The sequence below is a fragment of the Dipodomys ordii genome, unplaced genomic scaffold (genome assembly GCF_000151885.1).
Source record: "Dipodomys ordii isolate 6190 unplaced genomic scaffold, Dord_2.0 Scaffold24, whole genome shotgun sequence".
NCBI lineage: Eukaryota > Metazoa > Chordata > Mammalia > Rodentia > Heteromyidae > Dipodomys > Dipodomys ordii.
The window spans coordinates 10,360,389-10,381,232 of record NW_012267240.1 but is presented as its reverse complement, the minus strand read 5'-3'; the positions used below and the strand labels follow the sequence as shown (position 1 = coordinate 10,381,232).

General features: G+C 41.0%; 1 protein-coding gene across 1 annotated transcript in view; it reads right to left on the bottom strand.

The window, feature by feature from the left end:
* Positions 1–20,844, bottom strand: part of Pip4k2a (phosphatidylinositol-5-phosphate 4-kinase, type II, alpha) — a 151,257-nt gene that overhangs the window by 8,187 nt on the left and 122,226 nt on the right. Inside the window, exons 6-7 of the mRNA XM_013014713.1 lie at positions 16,818–16,856; positions 3,964–4,077 (exon numbers count right to left, since the gene is read on the bottom strand). Of these exons, the coding sequence (XP_012870167.1) occupies positions 3,964–4,077; positions 16,818–16,856 (153 nt within the window). The remainder of the gene's footprint in view (positions 1–3,963; positions 4,078–16,817; positions 16,857–20,844) is intronic.

Here is a 20,844-nt window from a genome sequence, read left to right as displayed (position 1 = left end):
ATTTTGTAGGGGTATCTGAGTTAGTCCTCTCGTCAACCAGAGGAGCTCTGGCTGTTCTTTCTCCCTTGTATTCCTGACCCCTGGCAGGTGCTGGGCTCCCCACAAGCCAATAAATGAGTGAATGCAATTTCTGCTTCTTTCCTATCCATCCACTTCCCCCACTACACTACCAACATCAAACAAAAACAAACAGCAAAGCAGTAACAAAATCCCTTTGCAGCAGCAAGAGGCAACAGCGTTGTGAAGTACAATGAGATTGATCACAGCGCAGCTGGCTTATCTGCAGTGCACTTTCTACTTAGACCTTCACGTGGTTGACCTCCAAGTAAAATTCTGACCTTCACATGGCTAACCTCCAAATATACTTTGACCTTCACATGGCTTACCAAATACATTTTCAACTTTCCCATGGCTGGCTTTTAAATAACACCGTTAAGCTGCACAGGGCTGACCTTCAAAAACATGTTTCACCTTCACATGGCTGACCTCCAAATACACTTTGAGTGTGCCTTTGGTATAAGAGTCAGGGGCTTGCCTGTCACTAACCTGACAGGACAAGCAAGGGTGGTGACAGGGCTGGCTGGACTCATTAAGCCATGTGTGTCTGGGCAGAGTTGTCCTTCCTGAGGGTGGTCTCCTATGTCAGGATGCCCTGAGCAGCCTCCCCGAGTCTCCAACCTGTGGTCAGACCCTGATTTGGCTTCTCTTCCAGTAAGGAAGAAATAAAGGGAGATGAGTTCCTGTGATGATGTCCCTGAAGCCCTGGGTGAAGTAAAACACAGTGCTTCAGGGAAACGCATGCCATCTCACCCAGTCTTAGGTTTTCAAGTCTATAGGACTGGGCAGAAATGGAAGAAGACCCAGCATGGGGCCTAGAACTCAGATGTGGGGTCAGTTTCTGGTGAATATCGGCAACTCAAGATATAGCCACCTTTTTGTTTTATTGCTCATCCCTTTAAAATTCTTATCTATTATTTATTTTTTACGTACAGAAGAATTCAAAGTATGAAGACTTAAATTTTAGGCTCCCCTGATTTTCTTGGTTTTTAAGGTCTTCATAATTGTCTGTGCCAGGCTGAGGATCTATCTCTTTTACACTTACAGTATCTCATCTAATTGGATCCTTCAATAATTAATTCATCATTAGGCCAATTATGTTTTGTTTCCCCCTTTTGTTCTTTTTGGTGCCAGAGCGTCAAGTGGGTTAAATGCACTTTCTACCATTGAGCTATATACCCAGCCTGTGCCAAAGCTGTGATCCAGTGTCTTCCTCACTATCTTTATGAGCCCTGTCACCACCTCTTCTACCAAATGGTGTGGCCCAAGATGCAGTGAATCAACTATTTTCACAACAGATTTCAATGATGTCAACTTGTTAACTTTCTTAACACACTTGTTCTACTAGAACTGCTACCTCCAACACATCTGGTTGTTAAACCAGAATTCCCATCAGCCCTGTGTAGTGTTTGACCACTTGTTTAAACTTACTGCCTTCCTCCTTTGGAGCTTGCTTTCAGAGAGCAAAGCAGCTACTGCGTTATCATGAACATCTTTAACTTGTATAATTTTATGCCAATGTTATGTTTTATGTCAGTGTAGTTAGGAGTATGTCCTCAAGTCCTGGTCTGAATATAGTATTCTCTTCTTCTTCTTCCTTCTCCTCCTTTTCCTCCTCTTCTTCTCCTCTCTCAGAAAGGGTTTATATGTTTATTTTGTGCAAAGCTCTCTGGACAATTCTTTTCTTGAGAAAAAAATCATTTATTGAGCTATAATAAACTCAAATATTCTATTAAGCCTTATGAAAATAACTCCCCCGAACAAAACCAAACTGAAAAAAACCCAACATGGTGCAACTTTAACCGTTAGACCAGTCAGCTAAATTAGAAAGCCTGGAGCTCATGGAAAAATAAAACTCGATTAAATTCTAGTCTCACTGTCAGGATCAGATGTCAAGCTATTTCACCACAATTACCTGCTTAAAAATTTAATGATGCTCCTCTCCTGCATGAATTTTGAAACTAAAGACACTGTTATCAGCCATTGAGAAAAATTTTTAATGAAAGAACACTTTATGCCCGGCCTACCTCTCAACAAAACAGCTGAGTGTGAGAGCCATGTACGGGGATTAAACTATCCAATCCTTTAATCAACAACATTATTAGAGACAACAAAAGGCTTAAGAGGATCCTCATGCAGTTCAAATGCCAGTTTGAACTGCTTGAATTACATTCTTTCTGGAGGCTACATGTGATTTGTGATACAAAGTCAAAAAGAAGAAAAGAGAAAAAAGATTTTTTTTTTGGCAGGGGCAAGTCATAGATAACTGGAAGGGTTATTTACTATAATTTCTAAACCAGTATTACTTCTCAAGACCAACGATTTGTTGATTAATCAGCAAAAACTCAAAGGAGAATATTTTTCTTCTGGCACAATGCTTAATTATCAATTGGGATCAAATTGGACCCCAATGTAAATAGGAAATACTTAACTAATATGCATTTAAATAATCACCCTGACAACTGAGAAAAAATGCTTATTAATAAGAGACTGAAGAGTAGATGTTATATGGTAAAAAGAAATGCTTGTATTTAGTTTTGTTTTGAAACTAGAAATTTGTATCCCCCCCGCCAAATACAATACTAATGTTTAAATCCAAGTGTATACATCATGGCAATTAAAATGATGTAGAAAAGTTTATTAAATGATTGAACAATAACTAGGAACAATCAGGGTGCTGGTGGCTTATGCCTGTAATCATAGCTACTCAATGAGCTGAGATCTGAGGATCCTAATTCAAAGTCTGCCTGGATAGGAAAGACTTTGAGACTCTTAATCTTCAATCAAACACCAAAAAGCTGGAAGTGGAGCTGTAGCTCAAGTTATAGAGTACAAACCTTGAGGGAAAAAAAAAAAAAAACTCAGAGATTGCACCCAGACCCTGAGTTCAAGCCCCAGGATAGGCACCAAAAAGAAAAAAAAAAAGGAATGAACTCGCTAAGCTCCAGTGTTTTGCAATGAAAAGAGCTGGTAGATGATTAAAAAGTAAATTAAAACACTACTTGTCCCTTGGTGAAGAATCAAATGCATGGCATTCATTCCTTGGCTCTAGTCATTTTAATCGATTTTGTTTAATGACATGGACAAGAAAATCTTTCCACAAAGTTCCCTCTAAGGGGCAGACCTGACTGTGTGGGAACAGGATTTCAAAGTAAAAAAAAGAAAAAGCACATATCTATAAACAAGTTGCGGGCAAGAGAACCCTAGTTCAGTGATTGCCTGAATTAGAATTCTTTTTGCATTTTAACTCAATAACATCCATATCTGAGTTTAGTTCTCAAAGAATTAACTAAGGAAGCCCAATAGGAAAGCTGTAGTGCCTTTACACTAAGCAAAATGACAGGAAGAGGAGGATTAAAAACAATTCCTAAAACAAAACAGTACTTAAAGAGGAATCTCGTTCACGATACACTAAGCCCTTTAGAACACTGGGTCTTATTTCAAATTACCCTCTCCATAACTCTGTGCCACAGTGCTCCATGCTAAGTCCTGTGGTGGAGCAAGCCTGGCTCTCTGACCCCAGGACCGTGTTTATGATGACTGGTAGGAATATTAAAACATGAGCTGACTGAAGACAGCTTATTAGCCTTGAGTGGTATGCTGGTCCTCTCATACTCTGCATAGATGCTGTGTGCAGGCAGGGGACCCCAAGGATGTCCCCACCCAGCAGATGACAACTGATGTTTCTGATCTATCATCTGGGACTCTGGCATACTACATTTAAAAACCGATATAAGGTAATGTCTATCTGTTTGTAAGTGAGCTGGAATGTGTGTGTGTGTGTGTATGTGTGTGTGTGTGTGTGTGTGTGTGTGTGTATGGTTTGCTGTGGATTAAAAAGCTCCTAAAAGTGAACAGAAGTGACCCTGATACCATGGAGCTGTCCTTCTTGTTGATTTTTCTTACCTCAACATCCTTTTTCAGTTTTTCCAGGAATACTTTTTTGTTGCTGTCATCAATGTAAATCTTTTGGCCTTCGTTAATGAAATCATTATCTTTTAAAGTTGGCAGTTCTTTGGCCTAAAACAAATGAAAAAAAAAGATTGAGAAAGAAACTTGAATAAGATCTAAAAATCATGTACATACCCAACCCTGGAAATGGAGGTTTGCCCTGTCCAACACAGAGGTGTTGGACCCAAGGCAATAAAGTGTGAGATGGCTCGACACCGCCAGGGGGCATCGGTGAGCTAGTCACTGGAAGCATACCCACTGGGAATGGGGGTTAAACATGCTCCCTATTAAAAGGCTCCCTGTGACACAGTTCAGGTATTTCCCACAAAGGAACCCAATTTCATCCTTACATGAAGCCCTCCAAGTACAGAAGTTGTATTCTTGGTACTTTATTGAGAACCTTCAATTTTCTTACTGGTTCAACCCAAACTCTACCATTCCCTCCACTTCTGGGTGGGCCTTGCTGGGCTCTGGTTACAAATAATATGTGCTCTCATGGCATAATCACATCTTCATTTTGAATCAGGGGAAACTGCAGGCAGAGGCTGCCCTTCTAAACCCTTCTGTTCTTCACGCCACCAGGGAAGTTCTGTTCTTGCCTGAACAATGGCAAAAAAAACCCCACATTTCTTCTCCACACAGTGCTATTGGAATCACGTTTCCTTTTACTCTTTGTAAATAAACAAGAAGTTGAGCTAACAAGGAGAACCACACTCCTACCAACTGATAATGAGCAACTTAAAATGTAGCTTATGGAAAAAATACAAAATTAAGACCCAACCACCTTGTGCTGCAGTAAATTGGCATCTGGTTTTACAACAGTGTTTATTTGCTGAAACAAGGACACCGGATGACCCATTGCAACAATGATCCCCATAGGACAGTATATTGGAAACAAACTTTACAACTTTGGGAGGGGGTGGAGTGGAATGGGGTGGGGTGGGGAGGAGTGTAGAAGGTGGGGGAGGGAATGGGTAGTGGGACAACAAGGGAAGGGGTAACAATGATCAACAAGTAATGTTCTCATTGCCTTTCTCATATAACTGTAACCCCTCTGTACAGCATCTCTACAATAAAATTAAATTTAAAAAATCAGTGTTTATTATTCAGTTTTACTTTGAACAACCTGCATTCTGGGAGAGCTCAAAAAACAAAACAAAACATGAAAATCCAACCTCCATCTTCATCTCCATCCAGTCAACCTTAGCTTATTTTGTTCTCTTGAAAGGAATGCAATGTAATATACTGCCTTTCTTTGGGTAATATGATAATGAAGCCAGAATGGTCCAAGGAAAACAATCTATTTTTTCTGGCTCCACATTGCTCCCTGCTTAAGGTAGACTCATGGATATATCTATTGAACCATCTTTTAGATGCTTGAACTAAACATGTTCCTCCCTCTCATTTTTATAAAGCATACACATATAGGTAAACATAGTCATTGATTTATGTACACAGGCAGATGTGTATACATATGCAGTTCTAAGTTGGTCCCTTTGGGTTGCTTTGACTTTGAAACGAAAGTTTTACCTGTTTTGCAACTTTGACTTAGAGTTCCTATGAAAACAATTATACTTATAAAAGAGGTGTAGTAAATCTCAGAAATTCACTTCAATAAAATCAAGACTCTACGGGGAGATGGATCTTTTTAAAAATGTTTGAGTAATAGTCACGAAGAACTAAAAATGCAGTATCATTCTTCCTAAAAAAATTGAGAGTGGACTGTCTAAATCTGTCATTAATAATTAAAAAATAATGTAATAAATGTAAACCGTAAAAACCCAGAATGTCTTTCTTCAGAAGGTAGCCGTTCATGTTTCATGGTTGTGTCATGCATGTAGGACTTTCTGAAGGTACTTAGAAGATGAGCATTACCCCAAATATGACATTAGGGGCAGCTGAAAGTGAAGGGTGGCAGCCAGACCTACACCCTAAAACAAAAGAGCCACAGACAAGACTGAGATGGTCCAGGCAGACATTTTGGATATTTCTATATAACTGTTTTGGAACTGGGTGGGTAAGGATTAAAGAGTTGCCTCAGGCTGAGTGTGGTGGTACTAGCCTTGTAATCTCAGCTACTCGACAGAAGGAGATTGGGAGGATTGAAGTTTGTAGCCAGCCGGTTACTGACACTCCATTTCAATCAACAAGCCAGGATGGTTGTTCCTGCCTATGGGCCAAGCTACGTGTGAGGGATAACTAAGAGAATCACAATCTGAGGTCAGCACCAGGCAAAAACGTGTGACCAAAGTAAAAAAAAAAAAAAGGCTGGGAGTGTGGCTCAAGGGGTAAAGTGCTTGTGTAACAAGCAGAAGGCCCTGAGTTTAACCCTCAACACCACCACCACTAAATCAACAAATATAAATTCATTTTGTACATGGAAGAAAAGATGAGAGAGAAATTTTTTGTTGTTATTTTGGGTGAATTTGAGAATCATGAAGACGGAGATGACAGACCACAGACACATTAATAGTGTTTGCAATGAAGGTCATGTTAATGAAGATGAAGATCATTTCAGGTTCGCCCCAGCAGAATCATCTCACATGACAGGAAAAGTCTAATCCGCCTCATAAAACTCTGAACACCCCGTACTGTGTTGTAAGCCTACTTGCAAGTTTCATAGGCACTAGGGATGTATTTAGATTGGATCAAGTTCAGAAAAGGGAAAGCGGATTGGTTAAAAGACTTAAGGGCTTATTGAAAGGCTCAAGAGGCAAAGATAGGTCCTTCCCAGGGCAGCTGTGGGAGAGCAATCTGACAAATACCTACCTCCCACATGTTTGCCCTAAGACTGGGCTTACAGCCTCAGAGCTGGGGGCCATGAATCTCCAGTTCCAGCCCTGCATCTCTACCTCTTACTTGCCAGGGACCTGGGACCAGTTCTAGATCTCTCTCGGCTGTCTCCTAAGTGAAGAACTGGGGAAAATACCCACCACCACTGTAGCGGCTGTAGTTCAAGTACTTATAATGTTAAGTACCGCATGAGTCATTTGTACCCATCATTCCCTTAACTCTTTGAAACAATGCTAACCATCACCCTTTCTCACATCTCATAGCACATGGAATGAAAATAATTAAGCCTAACTACAGCCCCACAGACTGACAACTGAGGAGCCAGATTCTTAGTCCTTCTGTCAAAGGGAGATGTATGCTGATAATTCAACCACCACTACTACCACCATCACCACCGTTAATTCATACCATTCAGCACTACCACAATCACCATCACTTCACAGTTATAAATACCACCATCACTATAACTATCACCATTTCCACCACCATTCTCATCACCACTATCACCACCACCACCACCATTAGCTGGACACCACCACAATAATCACAGCCACCATTAGTTACTACCACCACCATCATTATCAGTAGCATCACCATCAATAAATACCACAAGCTCCATCATCATTATTGCTGATGTAAGGATTCCATTGGATTCAAGACTGGTATGGCATATTGAGAAACTTGACTGCATTTGAAATATTTTCTTAAAAAAACTATTCATTCCCCTCACCCCCCAAGAACTAGATGATCAAGATTAAGTTACATGACACAGATTCATACTCAGGAAAACCTTACTACTTCTAAGTTAATGGCTTTAAACTCTCAATGTAAAACTGCCCACAAAGACCAGGCATGGTGGCTCAAGCCTGTAATCCTAATTACATGGGAGACAGAGACTCAGGACTGAGATTGAAGATTTATGGCTAGGCTGGCCATAAAAGTTCCAGGGAATCGATCTCACTCAATGACTGGGTATGGTGACACACACCTGTCACCCACAGCGATGCAAGGAAACACAAGTAGGAGGATCACAGCTCATGGTTGGCCTGGGCAGAAAGCAAGACCCGACCTTCAAAATAACCAGTGCACAGAGGTTTGCGGCAATTAAGAATAAAATATGGGGGCTGGGAAGGTGGCTCAGTGGTAGAGTGCTTGCGTTGCATGCATGAGATCTTGGGTTCTTCCTCAGTACCACATAAGCAGTAAAAGCCAGAAATGGCACTGTGGCTCAAGTGGTAGAGTGCTAGCCTTGAGCTGAAGAGCTGAGGGACAGCACCCAGGCTCAGAGTTCAGGCCCCACGACCAACAACAACAAAAAAAAGATGAAAATATGGTTGTATAATAAAAATAGGACATGTAAACTTCTTGGAGTAATAAAGTATGTAAAATTTGGTATTTATTAAATACATGGAATCAAATTTAATCACACACACACACACACACACACACACACACACACACACACACACACACACGGCCGAAATAGAAATTTGTTGACTTTTGTCTTATCTTAATTTTCTAATTTTTCTCAGTGAGTACATTATAGTAATAGGTAATTTAGTGTTATTTTGCTGACCTAAAGCAAAAATCTTAGAAAAAATAACTGAGACATAGGAGGAGTCATGAATTCAGTCTCAGTGAGCAGAAAACTCCCTAACTTTTAACTTACTATGAGCTGTAAGGGAAAACTAACTTTGTTATAAGTGTGTGTGTGTGTGTGTGTGTGTGTGTGTGTGTGTGTGTGTGTGTGTGTGTGCATGCTGATACTAGGGCTTAAATCCAGGACCTAGGCACACTCCCTTAGTTTCGCTCAAAGCTGATGTTCTACCACTTGAGTCACAGCTCTATTTTCAGATTTTGGGTGCTTAATTGGATACAAGAGTCTTAATAGCATTTCCTGCCTAGACCGGCTTTGAACTGTGTGGTCCTCAGGTCTCAGCCTCCTGAACAGCTAGGATTACAGGTGTGAGCCATTGGTGCCTAGTTGTAAATATTTCTGACAAGTTTTTGGCTTCAGTTAAAGAAGACAAAATTCCTTAAAAAATTACAAACTGTCTTTAAGTAAGTATATATTCTTCAGTGCAAGAAACATGCAGTATATAACAATATTATTCCTGGTCAGAAAGGTTTATGTATAATTGAAAGACAAACAGCTTGAAGAAACAGCACATGGATAATCCTTTAACTGTATAAAAGCCCCTGCTTATGCAGTTACTGGTAATTCCCCATGGATCAATAAAAGTTATACATGTTCCCCAAGGACAGATTTGGTCAGCAGTTTAAGATGTACAAATATTCAAAGCAGTGACAAAGGCTAGTGCTCTCATTTTTAGATGTGACCACAGGTCTCCATGGACAGCTCAGTAGACAAAGACCCATGGGATGGTGATGTACCAGAGAGAAATTTCAGAATCGCATGGAAGCAGACACGAGGCTGCTTGCTGCTCAGAAAAACTGCAAGGAAAGAAGATAAAAAGCCAGAATTCACCAATTTCTGTTTAAATGTTAAAATAGTTATTGCTTTGCCCTTTTGTACTTAGAATTTTCTAGCTACTATACATTTTTTACAATCTCTACCAATGAACAATAAACAAATATGGTTAGTGAAATGGTCTGAATGCATTTCTTTTAAATAGGAGTGTGATTATATGCTTATTTTTGTGATTAGCTATAAAAACAGCTATCATTTGTATGAAATTTAGGGTGCAAGGCTACTTTAGTAATAAAACCTGAAATCATACAGATATCTGGCAAGATTTAAAAATTGAATTATCTTTTAGACCACAAAAAATTAAAAATCATTTAACAAAGCTTAAATCTGTATCTACAGTCAGAAACATTTACTTTAAATACACAGAACTCAAACCAAAAATGGCACTGAATTTTACTATCATTCTATACACCCAAAGGGACAACTGTGTTCTTCTAAATGACCATTAACTCTGGGAAAGCAAAACAAAAACAAAACAAAACAAAAAACTTCTCTTTCCACATGGAGAGCCCACATGGGTGGAATTCAGAGCCAACTTCTGTTTTTGCAAGGAAGCCTCACTGGGAAGATGAAATGAACCCGGTCACACTTGAGTGTTTAATGCAAACAGGATTTTGGCACCAGAAGGTTTCAATGCCAAGGATAATACATATCAGAGCACTCTGTGATTAAAGGACTTACATGGCAGAACTAAATGAATTTTTCTTCGATGTGCTCATTTCGCAACCTCCCCCCTTTTTTTTTTAATAAACCTAATTGTAATCCTTGATGCCAAAGACTGCTGTCCAGCATCCCTTTGATGGGCTCTTTCTGTGACACAACAAGTTGAACACACTTGAAAAATAAAGACTATTGTCTTATGGCAGGGACTACCCGGGTCCCCATTTTGTTTGTTAATCCAAGTTCACCTAAATAAAAGGACTTGGTGAGACAGGATAAAATTCCTCTCAGTATGCCTGCCAAAAGAACTTCATAAAAGTCATAGTGGATAAAATTGGAAATCTATACGTGAGAAGTATTTCTGGGAGGGAGAGAATCTTAGGTAATCTTTATATATGTGTGTTATCAATTTGGGTGTAATAAGAGACGCTAGAGATTTATAATAGAATCGGTTCTGCTTTCCCAAAGCAGCTAAGCCACAAATTCGATACATGGAAAGGCAAATTAGTGAACGTGGATAAAGTTGACAAAGAAGTAACAAGGATAACAGGTGTCTGTTGGCAAAAGAACATATAATATAAGCGATGACCGTCCCAGTTCTTGGCTTGGGAAATGACCCATTACCAACTTCTAACTTCCACAATAAAAGCCATGAGAATGCAGGCATTTTGGGCCAGCATTGGATCCAAAAGTTGCATCATTTTAATTTCAAGTCTGGCAGAAAGAAAATATTCTACTGAACCTACTACTGAAATAGAGCCACAACACACTGGATAAGCTCTCAGTTTTCCATTTAGAGTTGTTAAGGGTACTGAGGGCCAGCTGTTAGTTGTTTTCTCTAAAATTCCTTAGCCAGTATGTAAAAAAAAAAAAAAGAATTTTAGTTTTTTCCCTAACAGTCATACCTTTATGAGTATAACTCTAAGTGGCTATGTCAAAGAGGACAGTTTGGCCTTCTTCCACAAGCTGTGATGGTCATAGTTTGAGCGTCTGCCAGGCCTACAAAATTGCACCTTCGAAATCGGTTTGTTCCAACCCAATCAGAAGACTCTGCTGCCTGGAGGTCTACAGTAATCATCAAAATGGAAAAAGCTGAAAATTCAAGAAGTTTGCTGAGTCCTGTTGTTTTTGGTTTAAGACTTAACAAACATGATTATTTTACAAGAATTATCTGCCTGCAGAAAGTTGGCTGAAATTCAGGCCATATTCTAAGCTTTAAATGTCTTCTCTTGATCCTATTTTTTTTTTCTAGAATTAGATGAGCTCTTAGCTTAAAAAACAAACAAACACAAATTCCCACATGTCTAGTAGCTCTCTTCCCAGCCTCCGGCCACCTCCCAGGTATGCTTGTGAAAGTCTGAGTTCATTCCAGTGAAATAAAAATTAAGGAGATTGAGTTTCTGCATGACTCTGAGGCAGTAAGTTGAAGAAGCTTGAGGACTTTAAGGCTCTCATCTGAGGGAGAATTTGGAAAATAATCACAAGAATCATTGCATGAGATCTTCTCTTTTTCTCTCATGCCAGGCTTACCAGCCAGGAAAAAAATTTCAAAGGGATTAAAGCAAAAAGACAAAATAAAACAAACCCTCCCACTTCTGGGCTGTGTAGCAGAGTGCTTGTGTGCTTATACAGCATGCACGAGACTGGGTTTGAGCCCCAGTACCGCCAAAAGCAGAACCATAAACAAAAAGATCACTTCCCAGAATATCCTGGTGGTTTACATATAGCGTTCTTTCCACTTGCTTAGACACTGCTGCCAGAATGGCTCAGGATGCTTTTCTATCAGTAGCAGCACCCCTACCCCACCCTTACCTATCCACAGAACAGATAAAATTTTAATGATTGTCCAGTCCAGGACTTCTCTAAGTGAGGTCAACTTCTGAAAAGAATTTCTGGAGTCCAGGCATGATCGGAACAAGATTCTCACAAACACTAAGGTGTAAGAACCAAGGAAACAAACAAATCCATTAGCCTTATAAATGATTGAACTCCAGCTCCTTTACTTCCAATAATGGCATTCCCCTTTCTTCTGATTCCTTGGCTCCAGTACCTACCTGCCCCCCCCCGCACCCCCAACCTCCTCTCCTTTCATAAAACATATCTGGTCTATAAAGCAGGAGTTACTGTTGCTGCCTTTAAGAACTGGGGCTGAAGTTGGGGATGTGGATCAGTGATATAGTTTTTTCAGTGATAACATCCCTCCCTCTCTCTCTCTCATTTTGGCATTGGGGCTTGAACTTAGGGTCTGGTTCTCCCACATGGCTTCTTGCTCCTAGTCTGATGCTTTCTCACTTGAATCACATCTCCACTTCTGGCTCTTTGCTGGTTAATTGGAAAGAAGAATCTTGTGTGCTTTTCTGTCCAGTGGCTTTGAACTGCACTTCTTAGATCCTAACCTCCAAGATAGCTACGATTACAGGTATGAACCACCACCACCTGGCTTGGAAGGCCCTTTCTAAGGAAGGGCTGAAGAGAGATTTTAGGAAAACATGGATGTGTTTTTGCAATCCAAAGGACCACCTAGAGGTGGTCATTCATTAGAATTCACGACAATTTAAAGATCATGAAATAAATGCAGAACACTGCTTTAGGAAAGCATTAAAAAAAAAAAGATACAAAGGTGGTATTAGTGATGGATTTTCTCAAACCTTCAGTAATAGGTAAAATGTCTGCAGACAAGCCAGCCTCTTAATTGCCAGTACAATTCACAATGCCTAAGAATCTACAAGACAGCTTTTTGTAGCCCATCGTCAAAGTGTCAATGGTGATTATTGCCAATATAGTTACACAAATGCCAATTGCAGGGCAGCTGTTTTCTTTCATGGGTCCTAGAGAGAACTCATGGCTGTATTCCTTATTTCCTTATTGTGACCCTACGACTCCATTATACAGACTTTCTTTTACCTAATAAAATCAGACATGCGTTTGGAGAAGAACTGTGCAGAATGATGTACAAAATGCATATTTGTGTAAATCCCCAGGACACACACACTCTTTCTCTCTCTCTTTTTTTTAGAGTCAGGTCAAATCCCCCAGAGATCAAGTGAGTGCAGTTATGTTTTCTTTTACTTGCCCTGATTCCCTGCTGAGTAGCTTGCTAGCTGGCGGCATGCTAAGACTGTCATTTGTAAAAAGCAGTCCGCTCAGCTATAATTACTAATTTGATGTCACACTGGAATTGCTGTGCAGCTGTGAAAAGATCGACCACCAGGGAGATTCGCATTTCTCTGTCTCATTTAGAGAAGCCGAAACTGCTGGAGCCATGAATGGAAGATGCCCTTCCATTAAAAAAGCAAAGAATTAAGGAATAAAACAAGTCATAGCAGCTGTCAGCATTTGACAATGGTTTAAAAAAAAAAAAAGGAAAGCACTCTTCTGCTCTTTAAAAAAAAAATTTCAAGACATCTGTACATGCATGTTCTGATACTTGTTGCCATGAAAGCGATTCCATTATTGTTAGGATATTATGCTAATGCAAATCATGCTAATTATGTGTCAAGAATGAAATCTGGGGGATGGGACCTGTCTGCACCTATATTACTAAATATTTGAAATGACAGTTTCAAAACTTGTCATCAACAAGTTAAATGTATGGAGAATTAAATAATGGCTCCAATGAAAGAAAATCAAAGAAGAGAAAGCATGGAGGTGAATAGTTAAGCCGTGTCAGTGGCAATTCTTCCTGAAATGTGTCTTACACTGTGATTGAAATGGAAATACTTTTCTTGCCTTATTTCTAAAAGGCTAAAATGGAGGAGGATGAGTATTTTTAGTGTTCTCCAAGCACTTCAAAGTAGAGGTAGCAGTCATCCTTCTGATAGCATTTACAGCTTTCTTTGTGGAGACCAAGAATGCTCCGCTCTTTTGGAAGAGTCAAAACTGGTCATGAAAAAGTTGGCAGGAAAAGGAAAGCAAAGAAACCTGGTAGCTTAAAACTCAATGTGTTTCAAGAGCTCTGCTTCATGAATCCAATTTATTTAATCTATTCCACTTTATAAGTGTTTACAGATGATACACAAGCTCTCCTGCAGGAGAGAGCAGACATTACATCCTCTCTTCATTGATAATCAGTTTTTTTTTATTACTTATACATTTCATACCTGATAGTTATTTTCTCCGCCTTCACAGGGGTGGCTTTTAGCTCTTCTAAAAGATGAGGTTTCAAAATCTCCAAGTCCTCAGGTAAGAACCAAGCCCTGGGCCTTCCCTTAGGGTAACAGTGATGACAATTTTAATGTTTTCACAGTGTAATACACAGAGGCAAAGACTGTGTGTACGAAATGTGCCAAAACATACCCTTGAAATGTAGAAAATGCTCAGACAGCTCAAATGGAAGAAATACAAATGGGTCATTTTGCCCACATGGTATGAAACGAAATAGTTCAATTGCTTTTTAAAAACTCAACACAGCATTTCTGTGGCTGTAGTAAATGTTCCCTCATTTTCATGATTAATGAATTAAGATGATTTAAAAAAAAACTTCTTCTTGTTTCTGAGACCAGATTGTGCTAAGGCCTAGAACCTAGCCTCAAATTCAGGATCTTCCTGTCTCCATCTCCTGAGTGCTGAACTTACAGGAATGTACTACCATCCAAGCCTCAATATGAACTTTTTATATGTCCTTAAAAGAAAGTAGAAAGGGAGTAGGAAAGAAAAGGAGGACGTGGGAGGAAGAAAGAGCACCAAGCATCTGGAAGGCAGTACAGCACAGCGGTTAGAAATGAAGCCTCTGGTGCTGGAGCACCTGGCTTGACCTTTAGCCCCATCATTTCGTAACTCTGGGACTGTAGACAAGTTACTGATCCATCTGTGAAATAACTCCATCTACACAAAGGAAGTAACCATTGCCTCCATATCCTCTGATGGTTTTAAGTGCTATGTGTCCACAGTCACAGACAATTGAAGAGTGTCTGGCATATAGTTTGTGCTCAACAAATGTCAGTTATTATTACCTCGCTTGATAGTTCCCAGCACATTCACACTAACGATACATCAAACCCAGGTCAAGGTAAGGTTTTCTCCTCTGCCACCAGCTCTGTGAGGCTTCTGGGAAAACTGCAGCTGAATTTTTAATGTGGGAAGTCAGTCGTGTTAGATTTGGGAGAAAGCAGCCTCGCAGACTTCAGGAGAGTATCCGCTTAAACAAATACTTGTATCTTACAGAAACCTATACCAACGTAGAGCATGTACAAGAGCTGAATGTGTTTGGCAAGGACGGCAGTGGAACTATTAAGGGAGGGAGGGGTTAAGAGGGTTTGTTCTAGAAAGCAGGTGATGCCATGGATGCATCACCCATAGGATGAACTGTGCCTACTGCTTCAAAAGACACATCGCAGCTACAGCTTGTCGATGTATTTGTGAGTAGCACTCTTACACATCCTTGTTAGATCATTCAGGCTCTGACAGCCACCATGCCAATAGTCACAACTGTCACTGGAGTGCGGATTAAACCTGAAGAAATCCAAACCAAGTGAGGAAAAGGATGTTGCTGGCAGTAGTCCAATGAGAAACAAAGAAAAAAACAGCAATCATGTGGAGTAGGTGCATCTATCTCCTTACTGGGTCTCACTCTGGGACTGTGGAGGAGCACACATGTGGCCCTTTAAAGATATTTTCTCTTGGGAAGGAAAGTTTACTGGAAATGGGCAGTCATTGTCACTGCTTCTCAGGGCTAATGCTGGAACGTCAGGTGGCTTACACAGAGGCTGAAGTGTAAAAATATACATTCACTAATACACAGTAAAAAAAAAAAAGTAACTGTTTTGTTAAGTGGCAACTCCTCTGTACAACTGCTTGAAGATAATAATGAAATGTATAGTCCGAAGCTGAAAGACAAAACACACACACACACACACACACACACACACACACACACACACACACACACACACACACGGTTAGAGAAAGACTTGTGGTTTCTTTTTTCTCCTCTTTCTTTACCCACTCCCATATGGCTTCGGTCCTCCTTGTCCTCAGGGACCAGGTCCCCAGGGATTTCCCTGTTGTTAACTCCACAGGACAATAGTCCTCAGCCTACTTGGCCTTGAGGCAGTACTGGCTCTTGGAAAGCTCTCTTCCTCTGGTGTCTAGCATTGGTGTGCACGAGACTCTACAGACAGTGTTGGTCTTGTTCCCCAGGTGTTTCCTACAATGCTTGGCAAAATGCTCCCTTGCTGTGGATGTCCCAAGAAATACTGGAGCAAAGAGTCCAGATTGTCATGCTCAGCACTTAGCTCTGGCTAACCTGCTGCAGGACACTGTCTGACCTCTCCTCCCACAGTGACGTTCTTCCAGTCTGTGCTGCTAGACATGCTTCTCCGCTCTCTCCCTGGGTCACTTCATACACTGCTCTGCCTGCTGATCATCATTCTAGAAGGTGTGTGTGTGTGTGTGTGTGTGTGTGTGTGTGTGTGTGTGTGTGTGTGTGTTGGGGGGTGATGTCTAAACATATTTTTTCCAGAACCCTTTGTGTTCAACAACTGATGTCTCCAGGACACTTCTGTCACCACACTGGTGTGGTCACACCTGCATCCCAAACTACTCTTTCCATTGTTTCCTATGTCACTGAATGCAATGAACCCCTAGCCAACCGCCCAAGAGATGTAGCTGTCATCCAGAACCTTCCATCTACACGCCCTGGCTCTAGTGACTTCCTGCTTCCCATCTCTGAGTTCTGTCCATTCTCCTCCTCAAGTCTCTTTGTATCTATTCACATTCTCCAGCCATGTCAGCAATCTGAGGCAGGAAACTGAAAGAGCATTCCTTGGCTCAAAAATGCACTTCTCACTGGGGCCAGGGATAGGGCAAGGAAAAGTCCCATACTGTGCCAGCCTAGAGTTCAATGAGGGCATGCCAGGGTGCTTACCTTTTCTTTGTCACTAGCTTCTCTAGCCACTGTCGAGCCCTGAAATGCAAAGAAATCGTAATTAAAAAAAATATACACACAAATGCCATTGTTTATCATATGTCTGGTTGAGCAGACTGCACTCACTTGTCCTGTCATTGGCCAATTTCTAGCCATCTGCTAGAAATCAGAAAACTTGGCACCACTTGAGTAATAAGCTTACTAATCCTGAATCAAAATTACATCAGTTGCCAGAAATGGGGGAAGCGAGTCATAGCTGGCTGTGGGGATCAAATGTCCCTTTCTTCATGTCATCTCTCCAGATGTGAGCCTGCCCCGGTCCTTAGACTGTGCCTTCTCTCTACCCCTGTCTCTCTCCTCCCTGTGAGACGTAGTGAGGGGCAGTTTCTCCTCTGATACTCTAGGCAAGTCCCCTGTGAGCACTTTCTGACCCCCTTTACTTCGGAGACTCCTTCAAAGACACGCACGGACCTGCACCTCTTTTGTGCCAAGCCCTATGCTGAGCACAGAGAAAACACAGCCCTTGATCTCAGCAGGGTGCCATCTACTGCAGAGGTTTTCAAAACCAACCTCATTCTGGGTTGTACAAGACGGAGTCTACCTCCAATGCTGAAAGGGAGGTAGAGGAAGCTCTCGTTTCAAGCAGAGAAAATTTCCTTTGTGGGGAGGATTTTATTTTACTTTTATCAAATGATCTGTAAGTAGCTGTACAAAGGGGTTTCAATCCCACGCGTCAGTTTATGAGTATAATGCATCTTGATCAACACCTCTATCGCTCTCCATCGCTCCCAAGCCCATTCTTCCCCTCAAGTTACCTGGCTCCATTTTCACATATGCACATTGAATATTATGATTACATTTGCCTTACTCTTCCTCTCTCCATTTGTCTGTCTTTCCCTCAACCATCTCCTCCCTCCTACACCTCGATAACACACCTTCCGGATATTTATTTTGTTAAACTTTAAGTTAGTTATTCAGAAGAGTTACATCATTGGAATCCTCCCCTGCATCTCCCATACTTTAGTTAATATATTTGTGCCTATATGCAATGAGCCTGTATATGGGTTTTGTTTTATTTTTGTCAGTTGTGGGACTTGAACTCAGGGCCTGGGCTTTTCATTCAAGTTTAGCATTCTACCACTTTGAGCCACAGCACCACTTCTGGTTTTCTAGCGGTTAACTGGAGACAAGGGTTTCACAGACTTTCCTATCTGTGATTCCCAGATCTCAGCCTCCTGAGCAGCTAGGATTACAGGTGTGAGCCACCAGAGCTTGGCTCTGTATGTTTTCATACATGTTCATAATTTAGATCTAACTTTTTGTGGAAGATTTTAATTCAAAAGAAACAGTAGAAAACAAACTGGTCCAGAAGATTCTGAAATATGTTAATATAACAGTCATTGTTTATTTTTTATGTTCCATCACAAAGTCATATCCCCAGCAGATGCTTGGTATGTACCAAAGTGCTTGGAAAAGGATCATAGCCCAGTTCCTAGTCCCCCTGCCTCAGCAGAGGGAGGAGGTCTGAGCTACGCTGAAGCCAGTGAAGGTAGGTATTTGTTAACCTGGCCACCTCTCAACACAACTACTTAAATCAGCCAATCATTAAGGCACTTAAGATTTGACCTGAAATGAAAATGGAAGTAGATTCTAGCATAGCCAATCGCAGAGAGCCACGTTTTCACACCATTGCCAGTATTCACTAAGCAGCTGTGGTGTTGGTAAAGATCCATGTGGCTCAACATGTACAGATACCAAAACATCAGCCTCAAGAATCTTCTCATATTAGAGAAACGGACAAGAGAAGGGTAGAATCCCACAGTTCTCCCCATCCCTTGTGCTTGGGGGGATGGTGAGGGGTATGTGGGGGTCCTGGTGGCCCAGTGAACATGCTCAGAATTTCCTGGCAACAAGCCCGAGGAGCCCAAAGCTGAGCTGCCAAATGAAGATAGCAGCCACTCCAACGAAATAGGCTACTTTTCTCCCTTCTGGGATGCCTGAATGTTGACCATGAATGCCTTTCTTTATGCAGTGATTACTAACACCATCCCCAAAGTTAGGAGGGGAAAAAAAGGGTGACGGGACCCATTTGATACATTTGATCACTGTGCTGCTGTGTATACTCAACCAAATTGTTGGGTTTTGTGTGTTTTCCTTTCTTCAATAAAAGCCACCCTATCACTGGTTCTCAGGAACGTTTCAAATCAATGTAAATGTAGACCACTTGCCTAGAGTAAAAAAAAAGAGAGACTTACCCAAGTTTACGTTAATATAAAATGAAAAAATTACAATAAACATAGAAAAGTAAGATTACTTAAAGTTAGGAGTTGGAGCCACAAAATGAGGCCAAGTGTATGTCTCAACGAAAGCTTTGGCAAGAACATAGTCAATTATTATTATTTAAGCCTACAAGCTAAAAAGGGAGATGAAATTATAAAATGCAAGGCAAATTAAAACAATAACTTCTAATCTGCTAGTATAGTTTACATCTAAATAGTTTTTTGGGGGGTGGTGTTGGTACTGGGGCTTAGAATCAGTGCCATCTGCTCTGGCTTAGCTGGTGCTTGCTTTACCATTTGAGTCACATCTCCACTTGTGGTTTTTGATAACTGCAGATAAAGAGTTTCTTGGATTGGTCTACCTGGGCTGGCTTTGAACCATGATCCTCAGATCTCAGCTTCCTGAGTAGCTACAGGTGTGAGCCACTAGCATCTGGCTAGATATGTTTATCAGACACCCACTTGTAGGCATTCTGACGAGATAAACAATTAGTAGGATAAAAATGCTTGCCTTTTAGTAAAGAGGATCCCATATGCCTTATGCTAGATGGGACCTGAATTGCTTTCATTGAATCCTTCCAGCAATCCTACAAACTCAGGTAAAATGATCCCTGTTTTAACAGACGAGGAAACTGAGACTCACAAAGCGTTAGCAGAATCACACAGCTAACAAGTTCACAAAAGCAGCACATGTCACTCTGGCTCTCTGCTGTGGGACAGTCAGAGCAGACTGTGCCAAAGTACTCCACGGTGTGTGCTGAGAACCGCCACAGAGAGATCAGGAAAGAGCCGTTGAGTGGGGCTGGGATTTCCTCAGGGACAATTCCAGAACATGTTGGCTTGATCTATGTTATGGATGCAGGGAGGTCAAGGCCTGGAGATCAGCCCAGATCACATCATCCCTTAGACCAGCATTTCTCTGAACTTGATTCAGAATCCTGAGGGCTCTTCCAGAGCTCTGCAGTCAACACTACTTTTATAATAGGACTCATCCTTGTCATCTCACTGTGTTGCTATTAACAGCCATATTGTAAAAATAATTATGGTAAACCTGCTGGAAGCTCAGCTCTAATTGAGTAGTATTTGTCACTAAAAACAATAACATAAAGTAACTTCCCTAACATGATTTGAGCATATCTTTGAGGAAGCAATTAGAGTTAATTTAATTAAATTTTGACCTTGGAGCATGCATCTTCAGTATTCTGTACAGAAAGTATACATGAAACATTTCTGCTTGATTTTATAAAGAAAGAATTTTTTCTTAAGAACCACTTCTGCAGCTGCCATGGTGCTGTTATTCTATTCAGGAGGCTAAGGAAGAGGACTGAGCATTTGAGGTCTGTCTGGCTACATAAAGAGACCCTGTCTCAAATAATTATGAAGAAGATGATGGTGGCCACCAAAAAGAAAAAGAAGAAGCCAGGTACCAATAGATCCTGTTATTGTAATCCTAGCTATTTGGGAGGCTGAGAACAGGAGGATTGAGGTTCAAAGCCAACCTGAGCAAAACATTTACAAGACCCCCACCTCAACTAACAGCTGAGCGTGATGGCATATACCTCTATTCTAAGCTATGTGGAAGGCTGAGATTGTTCCAGGAGGACCAAAGAGTTCCAGGCCAGCCAGAGCATAAAAATCCACAGGATTCCATCCCAACAGAAAGAAGCTGGGCAGGGCTGGGAAGGTGGCTCAGAGGCAGAGTGCTTTCCTTGCAAGCATGAGGTCCTGGGTTCAATTCAGTACCACAT